Source organism: Malaclemys terrapin, chromosome 19 (assembly GCF_027887155.1).
Source record: "Malaclemys terrapin pileata isolate rMalTer1 chromosome 19, rMalTer1.hap1, whole genome shotgun sequence".
NCBI classification, from domain to species: Eukaryota; Metazoa; Chordata; order Testudines; family Emydidae; genus Malaclemys; species Malaclemys terrapin.
In genome coordinates, this window is record NC_071523.1 from 9,224,966 (window position 1) to 9,237,357 (window position 12,392).

The following is a 12,392-nucleotide window of genomic DNA, read 5'->3' on the forward strand; positions in this document are numbered from 1 at the left end:
CTCACACTGCCCGTGTCCTGGCCACCTGTCCAGGGGCTCTGCATTTTAATTTAATTTTAAATGAAGCTTCTTAAACATTTTAAAAACCTTATTTACTTTACATACACAATAGTTTAGTTATATATTATAGACTTATAGAAAGAGACCTTCTAGAAACGTTAAAATGTGTTACTGGCACGCGAAACCTTAAATTAGAGTGAATAAATGAAGACTCGGCACACCACTTCTGAAAGGTTGCTGACCCCTGTATTAACTCATACAGTGCAGCCAGTGGAGCAATACTATCCTAGGGGGGTTACTGCCTCGTGACCCATCAGCTTCTACGCTAAGTAGAAGGTTGAATTGCTTTTGTTGTTATTTTCTTAGCTAGTGTACATACAAGCACTCCGTTATTCAAACATCTAATCACTACCTCCTTCTGATTTGCAAATTTCTAACATATAATAGTTACTTACCAAACTACTGTTTTCACTGACCTATTTGCCTCCCCAGTAACTATTTCAAAGCAGCTTTCTACCAAGTCTGCATGCCTTGGGTTGCAATGGATTATTTCCATAAAAAGTTGATGCAGCCTTTTGCTTGTGGCGGGATTCCAGAGTCTATTTGTAAAATAAATCAGACTGTAAAATAATTAAAAACGAGGGGGGAGACTGCATGCAACCTGGAGCTGCTCAGAATGGCAGTTGCAAACTTACACTACAGCCCCATCCTCTTCACCTCCAATACACCACTTATGCTTGGGAGGGGGGGGAGGAGGGGGACTATATTAGCGCAACCTATGGCTCTCGCATGCTGTACCTGTGTGAAGGAATTCTCCCCTAGCCAGAATTTTTTTTCAGCCCCCTGTATACCACTGCAGGGCATACAGTGGCCATAGGGAGGTGGGGAACGCTCCCAAGATTTAAAAAATACTTTAATATCTATATAGTTTTATAAACACTCCATACAAAGCATTAAAGATTGAAAAAAATTCCACGTGCTTTTAAAAAACAAATAACTAGAGGTGGATGAACTATTCCGAACGTTTGGTTTTGTCAATGAAATTTGGACTTTATTTGGGACCTTTTTGAAATTTTTAATACTTGCTAAATTTGTCAAGCTAATACATTTTGGGGAATTTTTTGTCATGCTAATAATTTTTTGGGAACTTTTTGAAATTTTTAATACTTGCTTAATTTGTCACGGTAATAATTTTTCAATGAAAACTTTATATGAAAAATGCCGGGTGACCAGATGTCCTTATTTTATAGGAACAGCCCTGATATTTGGGTCCTTTCCTTATATAGGCGCCTATCACCCCCCACCCCATCCCGATTTTTCACACTTGGTATCTAGACACCTTAAAGTGATTGGTTGTTGCAATGAGAGATTGTTTCATCTTTTTCTATGATTAGTAATTTCGTAACACCACTTTATGGTTGGTCACTTGGTGCCATATGGTATTTCCTCTTCCCTTCCAAAACGACGGCACAATTCCTGCATGTGATCTGTGTGAGCAGATCCAGCGTAGCAAACTCTCGCAATTTTCTCATGAGTCTTGCAATATTTGGAAAACATGAACCCTAAAGGTTCAAATACCAGAAGGCAAATAAAAAGTCCCCACATTTAAGTTGGACTCACTTTTTTTCTTTTTGAGAATCTGACTAATGATTTTTGAATGCTTATGGATGGCAATACTGCAGATCTATGCACCTGCAGATCACTGCACGTTCTCTGCCAGAATTGGTTTCAAAACATTCCTAAAGTAGTTTTTCTTTAGCATATTTGGCAATGGCAGAATACATGATGGTGTGGTATCAAGGTTTTATTGGCATTCGTTCAGGATCAGCTGCATAACTTCATCACAAGATTAATGTGCCATTCCTAAATTCATGTTGATATAAATGTTTATTCCACTCCACACTAATATGTATTCTATGGACATATTAATTATATACGTATATATTCACACACACACACACACACACACAACACAATCACTAGGGCTCTACCAAATTCACGGCCGGTGAAATCTAGTCTCCCCCCATGAAATCTGGTCTTGTGTGCTTTTACCCTATACTATACAGATTTCATGGGGGAGACCAGGGTTTCACAAATTGGGGGTCCTGACCCAAAAGGGAGTTGCGGGGAGGGACACGAGGTTATTGGGGGGGGGTCACAGCATTGCCACCCCTTACTTCTGCGATGCCTTCAGAGCTGGGCGGTCGGACAGCGGCGACTGCTGACTGAGGGCCCAGCTTTGCAGGCAGCAGCGCAGAAGTCAGGGTGGCAATACCGTACCATGTCATCCTTCCTTCTGCGCTGCTGCTGGCGGCGGCGCTGCCTTCAGAGCTGGGCTCCCAGCAGCCGCCGCTCTCCAGCTGCCCACCTCTGAAGCCAGCGCTGCCACCACCAGCAGCGCAGAAGTAAGGGTAGCAGTACCACAACCCTCCCTACAATAACCCCTCCCCCAACTCCTTTTTGGGTCAGAACCCCTACAATTACAACACTGAGATTTCAGATTTAAATAGCTGAAATCATGAAATTTACCATTTTTAAAATCCTGTGACTGTGAAATTGACCAAAATGGACCATGAATTTGGAAGGGGGCCCCAACAATCACACACAATAGAAACCAACAAGGTAACACAACAAGCAAACCTCAATCTCTTTCTCTATCAAGCTCTCTCTCAAGCCAAACACTCAATACAAATAAAACAAGGAATTCTTAAAACAACTCTAAAACCCAGACAAGCAGCACAGAACAGGGGGAGGTGCATTCCACAGGGCTGCTATCATGACAGATCAGAAAAAGGACAGGGAGGGAAAGGTTAGTGAAACGAGAGAAATGCTAACATGGCATTTAAAAAAAAAAATCTGCAGTGAGGCATGCGGTGAAGCACATTTCCTGGCCCCTATCGATCCCTGGGTTGTGTTCTGTTTACGGTTTCCACCCCCCTAGAGTTTTCAAGACAGATGTGCAGGACTGCAGGGAACTTTCACAGATGAGCTGCTCTCCCTTCTTTAAGAGTTTAGGGTTTTTTCTGGCTAGATGAATGCTCTGTCAGCTGCACTGGGATGGAACAAGAGCTGCAGTCAAGGCTACATATCCATGTATTTTCTGGGGATATTAAATCCAGGAGAGCATTCCAGATTCTCAGCGAGATCTGGGAAGAGGTGGATTGAGACTAAAATGCGGCTTCCAAAACTTCATCCTCTGATCACCTGAACATCCAGCAGCCCTCTTCCTTCATCCTCCCCTCTAGACACTCTTCATCCCAATCCCATGCCTTTAAGCTTCCTCTCCCATCTCCTTCCCAAATGAAATGCTTTGCAGTCCCACTCCCTAAGACACTTCCTACCACTGGAGTTCTTGGAACCCTCCTCCCCAGATAAACTCAGTTCCAAGACTTGACTTCAGTGGGTGTTGAACCAGGCCCTGAACTACAAGGGGGTTTCAAGAGAGTGCATTTCACACAGCTGTATCACTCGGTTTAAAAACAGATTTTAAAATAGTTGGTACTCTCCATGGATTGGAATAAGACGACCCTGAGAGAATATGAATAGCTACAGGCCAGATACTCGGCCGGTATTAACTGGCGTAGCTCCACTGAAATCAATACAGCTATGCTGGATTTACACCAGCTAAGGATCTGTCCCTATTTCTCTTTCCCTTTTGCCAATTTTATCTTCCATTTGACAGTCATTGATTCCCCAGCCATTATTGCTAGCGAGGAGCTGAAAGTCATTAATGTGCTTTTAAAATAACAGCTGCAATTTACATAGCATTTTTCTCCAGCTCAAGCATCATTGTGCACCAACACTATCAATGCACCTCTGGAGAGCTCTAGGAAATTGCATTTGAGTTAACTGCAGCTATACGGGGGTGAGGAAGAGTGATGGACAGACGAAGCACATCCTGCTAACTAGTAACTCCAGAGAGATTTTATCGATCTCCCAAGACCTGCACTTATTACAGCGTTACCAGCTTCTGCGATCACAAGTCTCATTATATTTGGTTTTTTTTCTTAAGGTGCTAGAGCCTGGGGGCATCTGATTAGAGGAGAAACTTGGCTTTCAGTTAAAAATAAAAAGAAATTTCCAGCTCTCATCATTCTGGAGTGAAGCCTGAAAATGGGAACCCTAAAGGTTCGGAAACCAGAAGGCACGAGAAAAGAACCCCAAATTCATTTTTCTTTAATTCTCTGCCGTGGCTCCAGTGAAGCCACCAACAGCCTCTGAGGCTCCCTGCTTGATCAAAGCCCCAGCAAACTCATCCATTTCTAGCTGGCCTAGCCACCACTAGAGGGGGACAAAGTGCCACTCCGAGCAAGCGGGGGCTTCATTTATATTTAGACCGGCAACTTTGCCAGCATTTGAGATAGGAGTTCCTTCCCTGACTGGTAGGTGGATTGGAACCACCAGGATAGTCTGTTGGCTCTGCGTATAAAACGGTGCTTCCTGATTTCATTTACGGTTCATTAATAGAAGGGACTTTTTTTATTTCTTGTGCTGTAAAAAACCCCACTCTCCACATTCCAGTGATGTCCCAATGAGCATCTACCAGTAACCTAGCTTCACATTTCTTTTCCTGTCTTGCTACATTTGTTCTACAGCTGTGGTTCTGGGCTCAGGACCCATTTGTAAATAGTGATGGCCTCTTGTAACCCCGTAAATAGGCCAGGGAGTGATGGGTCCTGCCTAGGGTGACCAAACAGCAAGTGTGAAAAATCAGGACGGGGGTGGGGGGGATAATAGGAGCCTATATAAGAAAAAGACCCAAAAATCAGGACTGTTCCTATAAAATCGGGACATCTGGTCGCCCAAGTCCTGCCCCTTGGGGGGAGTAGGAGGCCCAGAGTGGGAGATGAGTCCTGCCCTGGGATGGGGGTAGGAGACTCTGGAGGGGGATCATTCCAGAGCCCACCCCACACTCCCCCTGCAGTGGTGGCTCCTGCGGCTCTGGTCCCATGGGGCTGGCTGGGCTCGGTCTCCCGCTCCAGGCTGTCTACATTCTGGGGTTGCAGCGCTGCTCAGGTTTGACCCCGCCCCCACAATGGGGGCCAGCTGGGCCAAATTTGAGTGAGTGGTGTTGTGACCAGGCACATGGGGTCACAGCATCACTCACTCAAATTTGGCCTGGCTGGCCCCCCATCACCATGACAGAGCAACGGCTGGGCCAAACCTGAGCAGCATTGAGACCCCAGAGGTAGAACCCTGCATGGATACCCAATTTATATCCACAGAGAGATAAAGCGGATATTCATGGAGCTGCAGGGCTCTAGCAACGAGGAGTGAGACCAGCAGGGCCATGGCCAGCGACCGGGCCAGGAACCACAGCGGTAAAAATCAGCAGCACATAGGGCCTCGGCGCTGGAGGAGCCAGTACCCAGCCCAGGCATCTCCTCCAGCGTGGCTGTACTGCCCCTGGTCCTGCCCACTCGAGCGGGCACCAGGCTCACCAGCCGCTGTCCCTGGTCACACCAGTGTGGTGAGTTTCTTATGGACATAAATTGTGTATCTGTGCACGGCTCTACCCGGAGGCCACAATGCCCGGAGCGGGCAGCTGAGCCCAGCTAGCCCCGCGGGAGTGGGGCTACCACGTGACCCCTTGAAACATTCTGGCCACCTGATTTTTGGTCGTGACCCACAGGTTGAGAAACCTTGTTCTACATAGAGTGCTAACAAGGATCACGACGCACTGCTGATGCATGGGACTGCATCCATCTGCTCAGAACAGGCTGGTGAAAAACGACAGCAGCAATAATGGCCGAGCCTTGACGGCGGTGGGTAGTTTTCTGGCCCATACGCATCTTTGTAATCTGTTTTTTTGCAACCAATAAGCATCTCCCTCCCAGGTATGCAATTTATGGCAATGCTTGTCAGCATTCTAAGGGCTATGTGCTATACCTGCTTCGGGATCAGACGCGGTTTCTTGAGGCAGAATAAATAACTGATCCTGTCTGTACGTCACTAGCCCCTATGTGCTTATTGTTTCTCTGAGTTTAGATTCCACGGCAAAATGAAAGGTGGATACAGTGGTTACTATTATAATGCTGACTTTCACCACAGGCAAGTAATAAACATTACCGTACTAGTATAAAGGACAACCATACCATGAACCCATGTTATAACATAATAGCAAATAGGTAACCTTCCTCCTCTTCGCCTCCTGCAAGATATGACAAAATTAGTAACATCAATAAAGTTAATTGCTTGCAAGTTGCAGTTCACAGGATCGGAATACCCCTGATCCTGGAAATAGGGTGACCAGACAGCAAATGTGAAAAATTGGGACAGGGGGTGAGGGGTAATAGGAGCCTATATAAGAAAAAGACCCACAAATTGGGACGGTCCCTATAAAATCAGGACATCTGGTCACCCTCCCTGGAAATCAAGTCCATCCAGGCAGACTCTTCATGGAACCCCCTTAACTGCTCTGGCACACTGTCTGAGGGTAAGGGTCCAGCCATGAAGATATGATTGCAGGATCGTAAAAGGATAACCCTGTGATATCAGCCTGTCAGTGATAGGCACCCACAAGGTGTCATTGCTCAGCCCATCATGTCTCTAGAAAGCAGTTTACCATTAGGAGAACATAGATCCTGTGATCTACAGGGTGGAGCAGAAGCCTGGGAGATAACAGTTGTGGGTTCTATTCCGAGCTGATCTGTTGAGGGACCTTGGAGAAGTTACCACCTGCCTTTGAAAAATTCACCCTCCTGAGGACCACAGGTAGGCTGACCTAGTCCCTGGTGTAGATGTGGCTAGGTTGAAATTCCTCCTTCGACACAACTACTGCCACTCAGAGAGGTGGATTATCTACCTCGATGCAAACACCCATCTGTCGATGCAGAAAACACTACATTATGGCCCGTAGCGCCGACATGCCCTCAGTTTCCCCCTCCATACGGAGAACTCTTCCCAACCTCACAGGGGTATTGTGAGGTTTAATTCATGCTTGAAAGGGAGTCCCAGACAAAAGTCACTACGCAAGAGCCAAAAAAAATATTCCTAGCCGAAGGGGAGGTAACTGTGCTATATTAGGGATTATTTGAACATCTTTCTGAGTCTGGAAGTTGGGATTCATCCATCCCTGGTGTGACTCTTCTATTGCTCTTTTCCTACAGGCCTGATACGGTGGCGTTAGCAGATGTTGCCTGACAGCTGCTGCTTGCTCGGGTTTTTTTTTCCCTAAACAACCAACAGCCGCCACAGATTGTAGTTTTTCATACTTTGGGCCCATAAATTCCTTTTATGCCCATTGCATTCAGATTACACCTGCCTGCAATTTATCCCCTACGTTTTGTAGCTGGGTAGAAAGCAGCTGAATCCTATGTGCACTTTCAGCAATATCATTCGGCTTTGCTTTCTCATTTCGTATCCCACGCTGCACCTCCGGCACTCACAAGGAGTTGGTTTGCTTCCCCGGCTGTGATAAGGCCAGCCGCTATGCACTTGACCTTCAAATCTCCAGGACGAGATAGGGGATGTCTGCACTTCGGGCTGGGAAGTGATTCTTAGCTTGAGGAGACATACCCATGCTCGCTTGCTAAAAATAGAGAGTTACCAAGGTGGTGCAAGTGGTGGGAGGAGGTAGCTGCCCAAATACAGACCTAGCGCCTTGGATGGGTACGAACTCAGGAGGCTTGCCCTGCCTGCCGTTTGCACTGCTGTGGTTCCATTTTATTTTCTGGGCACTAGCTCAATTAGACCTTGGAATCACACCCCCTGACCTTGGAATCACACCCCCTTGACTTGGAATCACACCCCCCTTGACCTTGGAATCACACCCCCCTTGACCTTGGAATCACACCCCCACGCCAAGTGTCGACAGACCCTTACTCACCTCAAGAGTTTTTCATTCTTCCTCTTCAACGTCTTTGTTGTTCCCCCCCCGCTTCCCTTCCCATACGACATTCAGTCCCTCTGCTTTGGGGACACGTTTGCCAGAGACCCAACTCAAACTAAGGGGAGCAACTTGCATTTTTCCTCAGCCAGTTCTCACACCACGAATTAGAGCGGCTAAAACGTCCTAGGAGATCCTCTTGCCGGTCCCTCTGCTGCTTTAGACTGCCACTTTGTGTCAATCATTTAAATCACCACCACTCGTCTTAAGGGACCAAGCAGCATCACAATACAATAAATCGTTGATAGGGACACTGATCCCCATACTGCGTGCCTTGAACCATCTTACAAGGTGGTTTAATTTTAAAGGGCCATTTCAAAGCCAAGTATTTACTTTCCCAGTGGCAGCAGGATCAAATCCAGAAACTAGACAGATTTTTTTTTCCTAACTGGTGCTTCTTACCATCACAGCCTATGCAAGATCAGAAATAACACTGCACCCCATGTAACAGTGCAGCTCAATGCACTGAAAAGCCAAATGCAAAATCTTTTATTTCAACCTTACCTAAGGGCTTAGAGCAGCAACAGAAGAGGATTTAGGCCAGGTCTGCACTCAAAAGTTAAGTCGACCAGCTACGTCGCTCAGGGGTGTGAGAAACCCCCACTTTGAGTGACACAGTTACGTTGATCTAACACCAGTGTAGGCAGCGCTAGGCCCACAGACGAATTCTTTTGTCAACTAGCTACCACCTCTCAGGAAGGTGAATTAATTACAGTGACAGGAGCAGGGGCGGCTCTACGTCTTTTGCCGCCCCAAGCACGGCAGTCAGGCGGCTTTCGGCGGCGCGCCTGCGGGCGGTCCGCTGGTCATGCCGATTTGGCGGCGTGCCTGCCGGAGGTCCGCCAATGCCACGCCTTCGGTGTCCCCACCGCCGAATCCGCGGGACCGGCGGACCTCCCGCAGGCACGCAACCGAAGGCGGCCTCACTACTGCCCTCACAGCGACCAAGAGGCCGCCCCCCACGGCTTGCCGCCCCAGTGCCTGGAGCCAGCCCTGGACAGGAGACTGGAGTGAGTGGCTACACTGAAGCAGCTACAATGCTGCAACCGTGTTTAAAGCGTACACTAGCCCTGAGCCCTAGTTCTCATGCTGTGTAAACTGGCATGGTAGTTTATTAATGTTTTCATTTGGAGACATAGGCTCATTCTCTCCAATACTCAGACAAGGCATGCAAGTCACCAGGAGACAATGGCAAAGCCACGAGCAAGTTCATTGCCACCTTCAAGAGGAAACTTGATGGATTTGTAATATAATTTTCCAGGTTAAACTATCTCACGAGCATTGTGAGCTGGAAACCAGTAGCCGTTGTGGTTAGCTTGATCCCATTATTACCTCACACAGGAGACAAAGAGCAGCTCTGCAAAGAGACAACACTGATCTTCTTCTGGACAAGAGTAGGGATGACAACAAAATGTCCTCAGTTGTATTCGTATGCAGGTCGGTCATGGCCATTCCTGGTCATTCTTCCATTGGCAGCACATTGTCCAGCTTACAGGGTGACAGTGCTCACAGACAGTATTGTAATTTAAAAAAAAAAAAATCACCCAAATCTACAGTGGCTAGAGACACAACTAAAGGTACAACGTCCTGAACAACCAATCAAAAGGAGGAATTGTAGCCAGCTCTATTAAGAAAACCTTGGTTCTGCTAGGATGGGTAACTGGCCACCCAAGTTTCTCTCTCTCTCTCTCTCTCTCTCTCTCTCTCTCTCTCACACACACACACACACACACACACACACACACACACACACACACACGTTTCTGTCTCAAAGAGACAAAGCAAGGCAAAAGTCTGGGGGGGAAAAACAACCAAGGAAATAAGAAAGCAGAATGATTTATTTCAACCCAGGGAAACAGAAAAGCTAAGCCTGTGGGATTCAGCTAAGCTGGACTCAGCCCCTCCCATGCCAGCTCCCCACCCCCCCTCACTCTGCCCCCATCACTACACCAAGCCCTGGCCGAAACTCAAGGCATCAGTGCATTATCTGTTACGTCTCTGCAGCTTTTCTGACATCCACTGGCATTCATGGCTACGCCCACCATCTAATGCTGGAATAGGGCATTGGGGGTGGGCTGCAGACATGCACACACACACGGATAAATGACATTGGGACACCATCCATTTCAAGGAGAAAGCTCTCTGCTGGAGTGGCTGCAGAAGGCTCAGTGAACACTCACCATACAGCAGGGAAATTCAGGCCAGTCTATTGTGCTAAGTCTGGAAGCAAGGGACAGAATTTTGGTGGGTGTGAAATCATTACACCTGGGTCCTTATAAACTACTTCCCCTTCACCCTAAACTAAAAGGCCCTTAAGAAGCAGCCCGGTTCCTTCTGACCCCAGCAGATAAAGGCAGGAGGCTCTGGGGTGATTATAAACCCTGTAATCCGAACGAAAAGGGCAACTTTTTGTTCCTCTTTGGTAAACATCGTGGCCGAATCGCAGGATGTGACAGAGGGAGGGAGGAAAAAAGAAGGGTGGAGAGAGACACATGGAGATGTTCAGAGACAGTGTAAAGCACAGATCCTGTGACAGAGCCACGCACAGACAACAGGACACAGAAGACCTGGGCACAAAGACAACGGGAAGGTTTAACTCTTACCCTGTAGGGCTTCTTTGGCTCGCGCTAGCTCTTGCTCTTTCTGTGCCAGCTGGAGTTTGAGCTCAGTGGCGGAGAGAACCTCTGTCGACTTGCTGCCATGTGTCTCCTCCAGATCTTTTGTTAGCATTTCCTTCATTTGTCGGAGCAGGTGAACCTCCTCCTGAAGCTGGGTCACTTCTTCTCGTAACAGCACTGGAGGAAGAGAGAACACAATTCAAGGAAGTGACTAGCTGCTCTCTTCAGCTCTGGCAGGTTTTCAGCGGCTCGGGCAGTTAGACAACAGAAACCCGGTTGGTAAAAAGAACCCAGCACTGACGTTGCGCATGCAACTCTCAAGCCCCTGCAATTCCAGTGAGTAGGAACCACAGCACCCCGAGGTTAACCTGTTCGTCCTGCTTAGATACACGGTGCCAGAGGCACAGGTAAAGTGCCGTGGCAGTGAAGTCATTTTTATTCTCCACAGAAATGCTTCACTCTAATTTGATAAGCGGGACAGCAATCTGCACACTGCAAAGCACTGAAGATATTTTGGACGGTCACCCGGGGGCTACTCGATATGTTTAAAAAGATGAATGTGGTGGACCAAATGTACCCTTGATGTCAGAATTTTTCAGAGGAGGGATGGAACCAGTAGAAGGGAACTCCGAAAGCTCCCTCCAGTAACTTATTTCTATTCTGTTCCTTTTCCAGTTCTTAAAGCCATGATCAGAGAGAAAAATTCAGCCCTTGGAGAAGCACTAGCAAAGATTTTCAAGGGCGATTTTGGGTGCCTTTTTATTTTTGGATGCCAGACTTAAGGCAGCTTGAAAAAAGGGTCTGATTTTCGGAAAGGGCGGAGCACCTACCTTCTGGAAATCAGGCTGCTTTAAGATTTCTCAGACTGGGTACCCAAAAATCACCCATCATTTTTAAAAATCTTGACCATTGCCTCTAAATTCTGCTATTTTTTTAAGGGTGACGCCGTTCCTTAATGATTTTTGCTGTAGCCACAATATCTAGAGAAAGCAATTGATCAGCCTGGTCTCAGTAAATGCTGCCTTCAACTTTCGATCTACTCCACTGAGTTTCACTATATCTAAGTTCAATGCAAGCAGATTCTGCTTACATTCCCCCATGTGCTCAAACTCTGCCCAAGAAATCTTAGCAAAGCTGTTCTGAGAGATCTTGGGGTGAGGAGGGTGGGAATCTCCTTTCATCTACGGGCAAAAACCAAACTTTTAAAGTTTTCAATCCTTGTTGTCTGTATCTAATTCTTCTATATTAGATACTAACCATCACTAGCCCCTTAGTACTATCCCTGGCAGTATGGAAGCAGAGGGCAAGGATCCTGAAACGTTAAAGCAGCAACTACAAAGCAAGTCCAGAAATAGTTCTTGCGAGTTAAATTCCATTAACATTTTTTTTTGCATAGTTCATGTGTGTACAGGAAAGGAGGTTCTGATTGGCTCTAGAAAACAGCTGCTTCTATTGAGAACCATTTGGTGGCCAACTAAAACCCAACCAGAGGCATCTCTAAGAGTCAAGGCAACAGAGATGAAGTATCCTCCATAGGCCATTTACAAAATATGCATCTTTAAAGAGACTCATGAGAAGCCATTATTACAAACTGCTGTAAAACGATGCATTTTGGGCTGTGACGGATGCCAAATCCAGCTTGCCAGAGCATTGTAGTACATCAATTGTCATAAATATTGACAGTGTGTATGCGAGTGGGGGAGGACAGAGAGAGTCTTGTACATCAAAAGGTTAAAGTGATCCACTGGAACAGATTTGTTCCTCAGCTGAATAATGGAATCCCAGACTATACTGTAGGGGGCTAGTTTCTGAACCATGATCACAGCAGTACGGCGCGAGAACAACAAAGATGCTTATTGCTGTTTAAAAAGGGTATGTAATACAAG

General features: G+C 46.7%; 1 protein-coding gene across 9 annotated transcripts in view; it reads right to left on the reverse strand.

Moving 5' to 3' along the window:
* KAZN (kazrin, periplakin interacting protein) overlaps positions 1 to 12,392 on the reverse strand; it is a 744,475-nt gene that overhangs the window by 137,858 nt on the left and 594,225 nt on the right. For all 9 annotated transcript variants that reach the window (XM_054009195.1, XM_054009194.1, XM_054009192.1 and 6 more), the window contains one exon: positions 10,492 to 10,683. In XM_054009195.1, the coding sequence (XP_053865170.1) occupies positions 10,492 to 10,683 (192 nt within the window). The remainder of the gene's footprint in view (positions 1 to 10,491; positions 10,684 to 12,392) is intronic.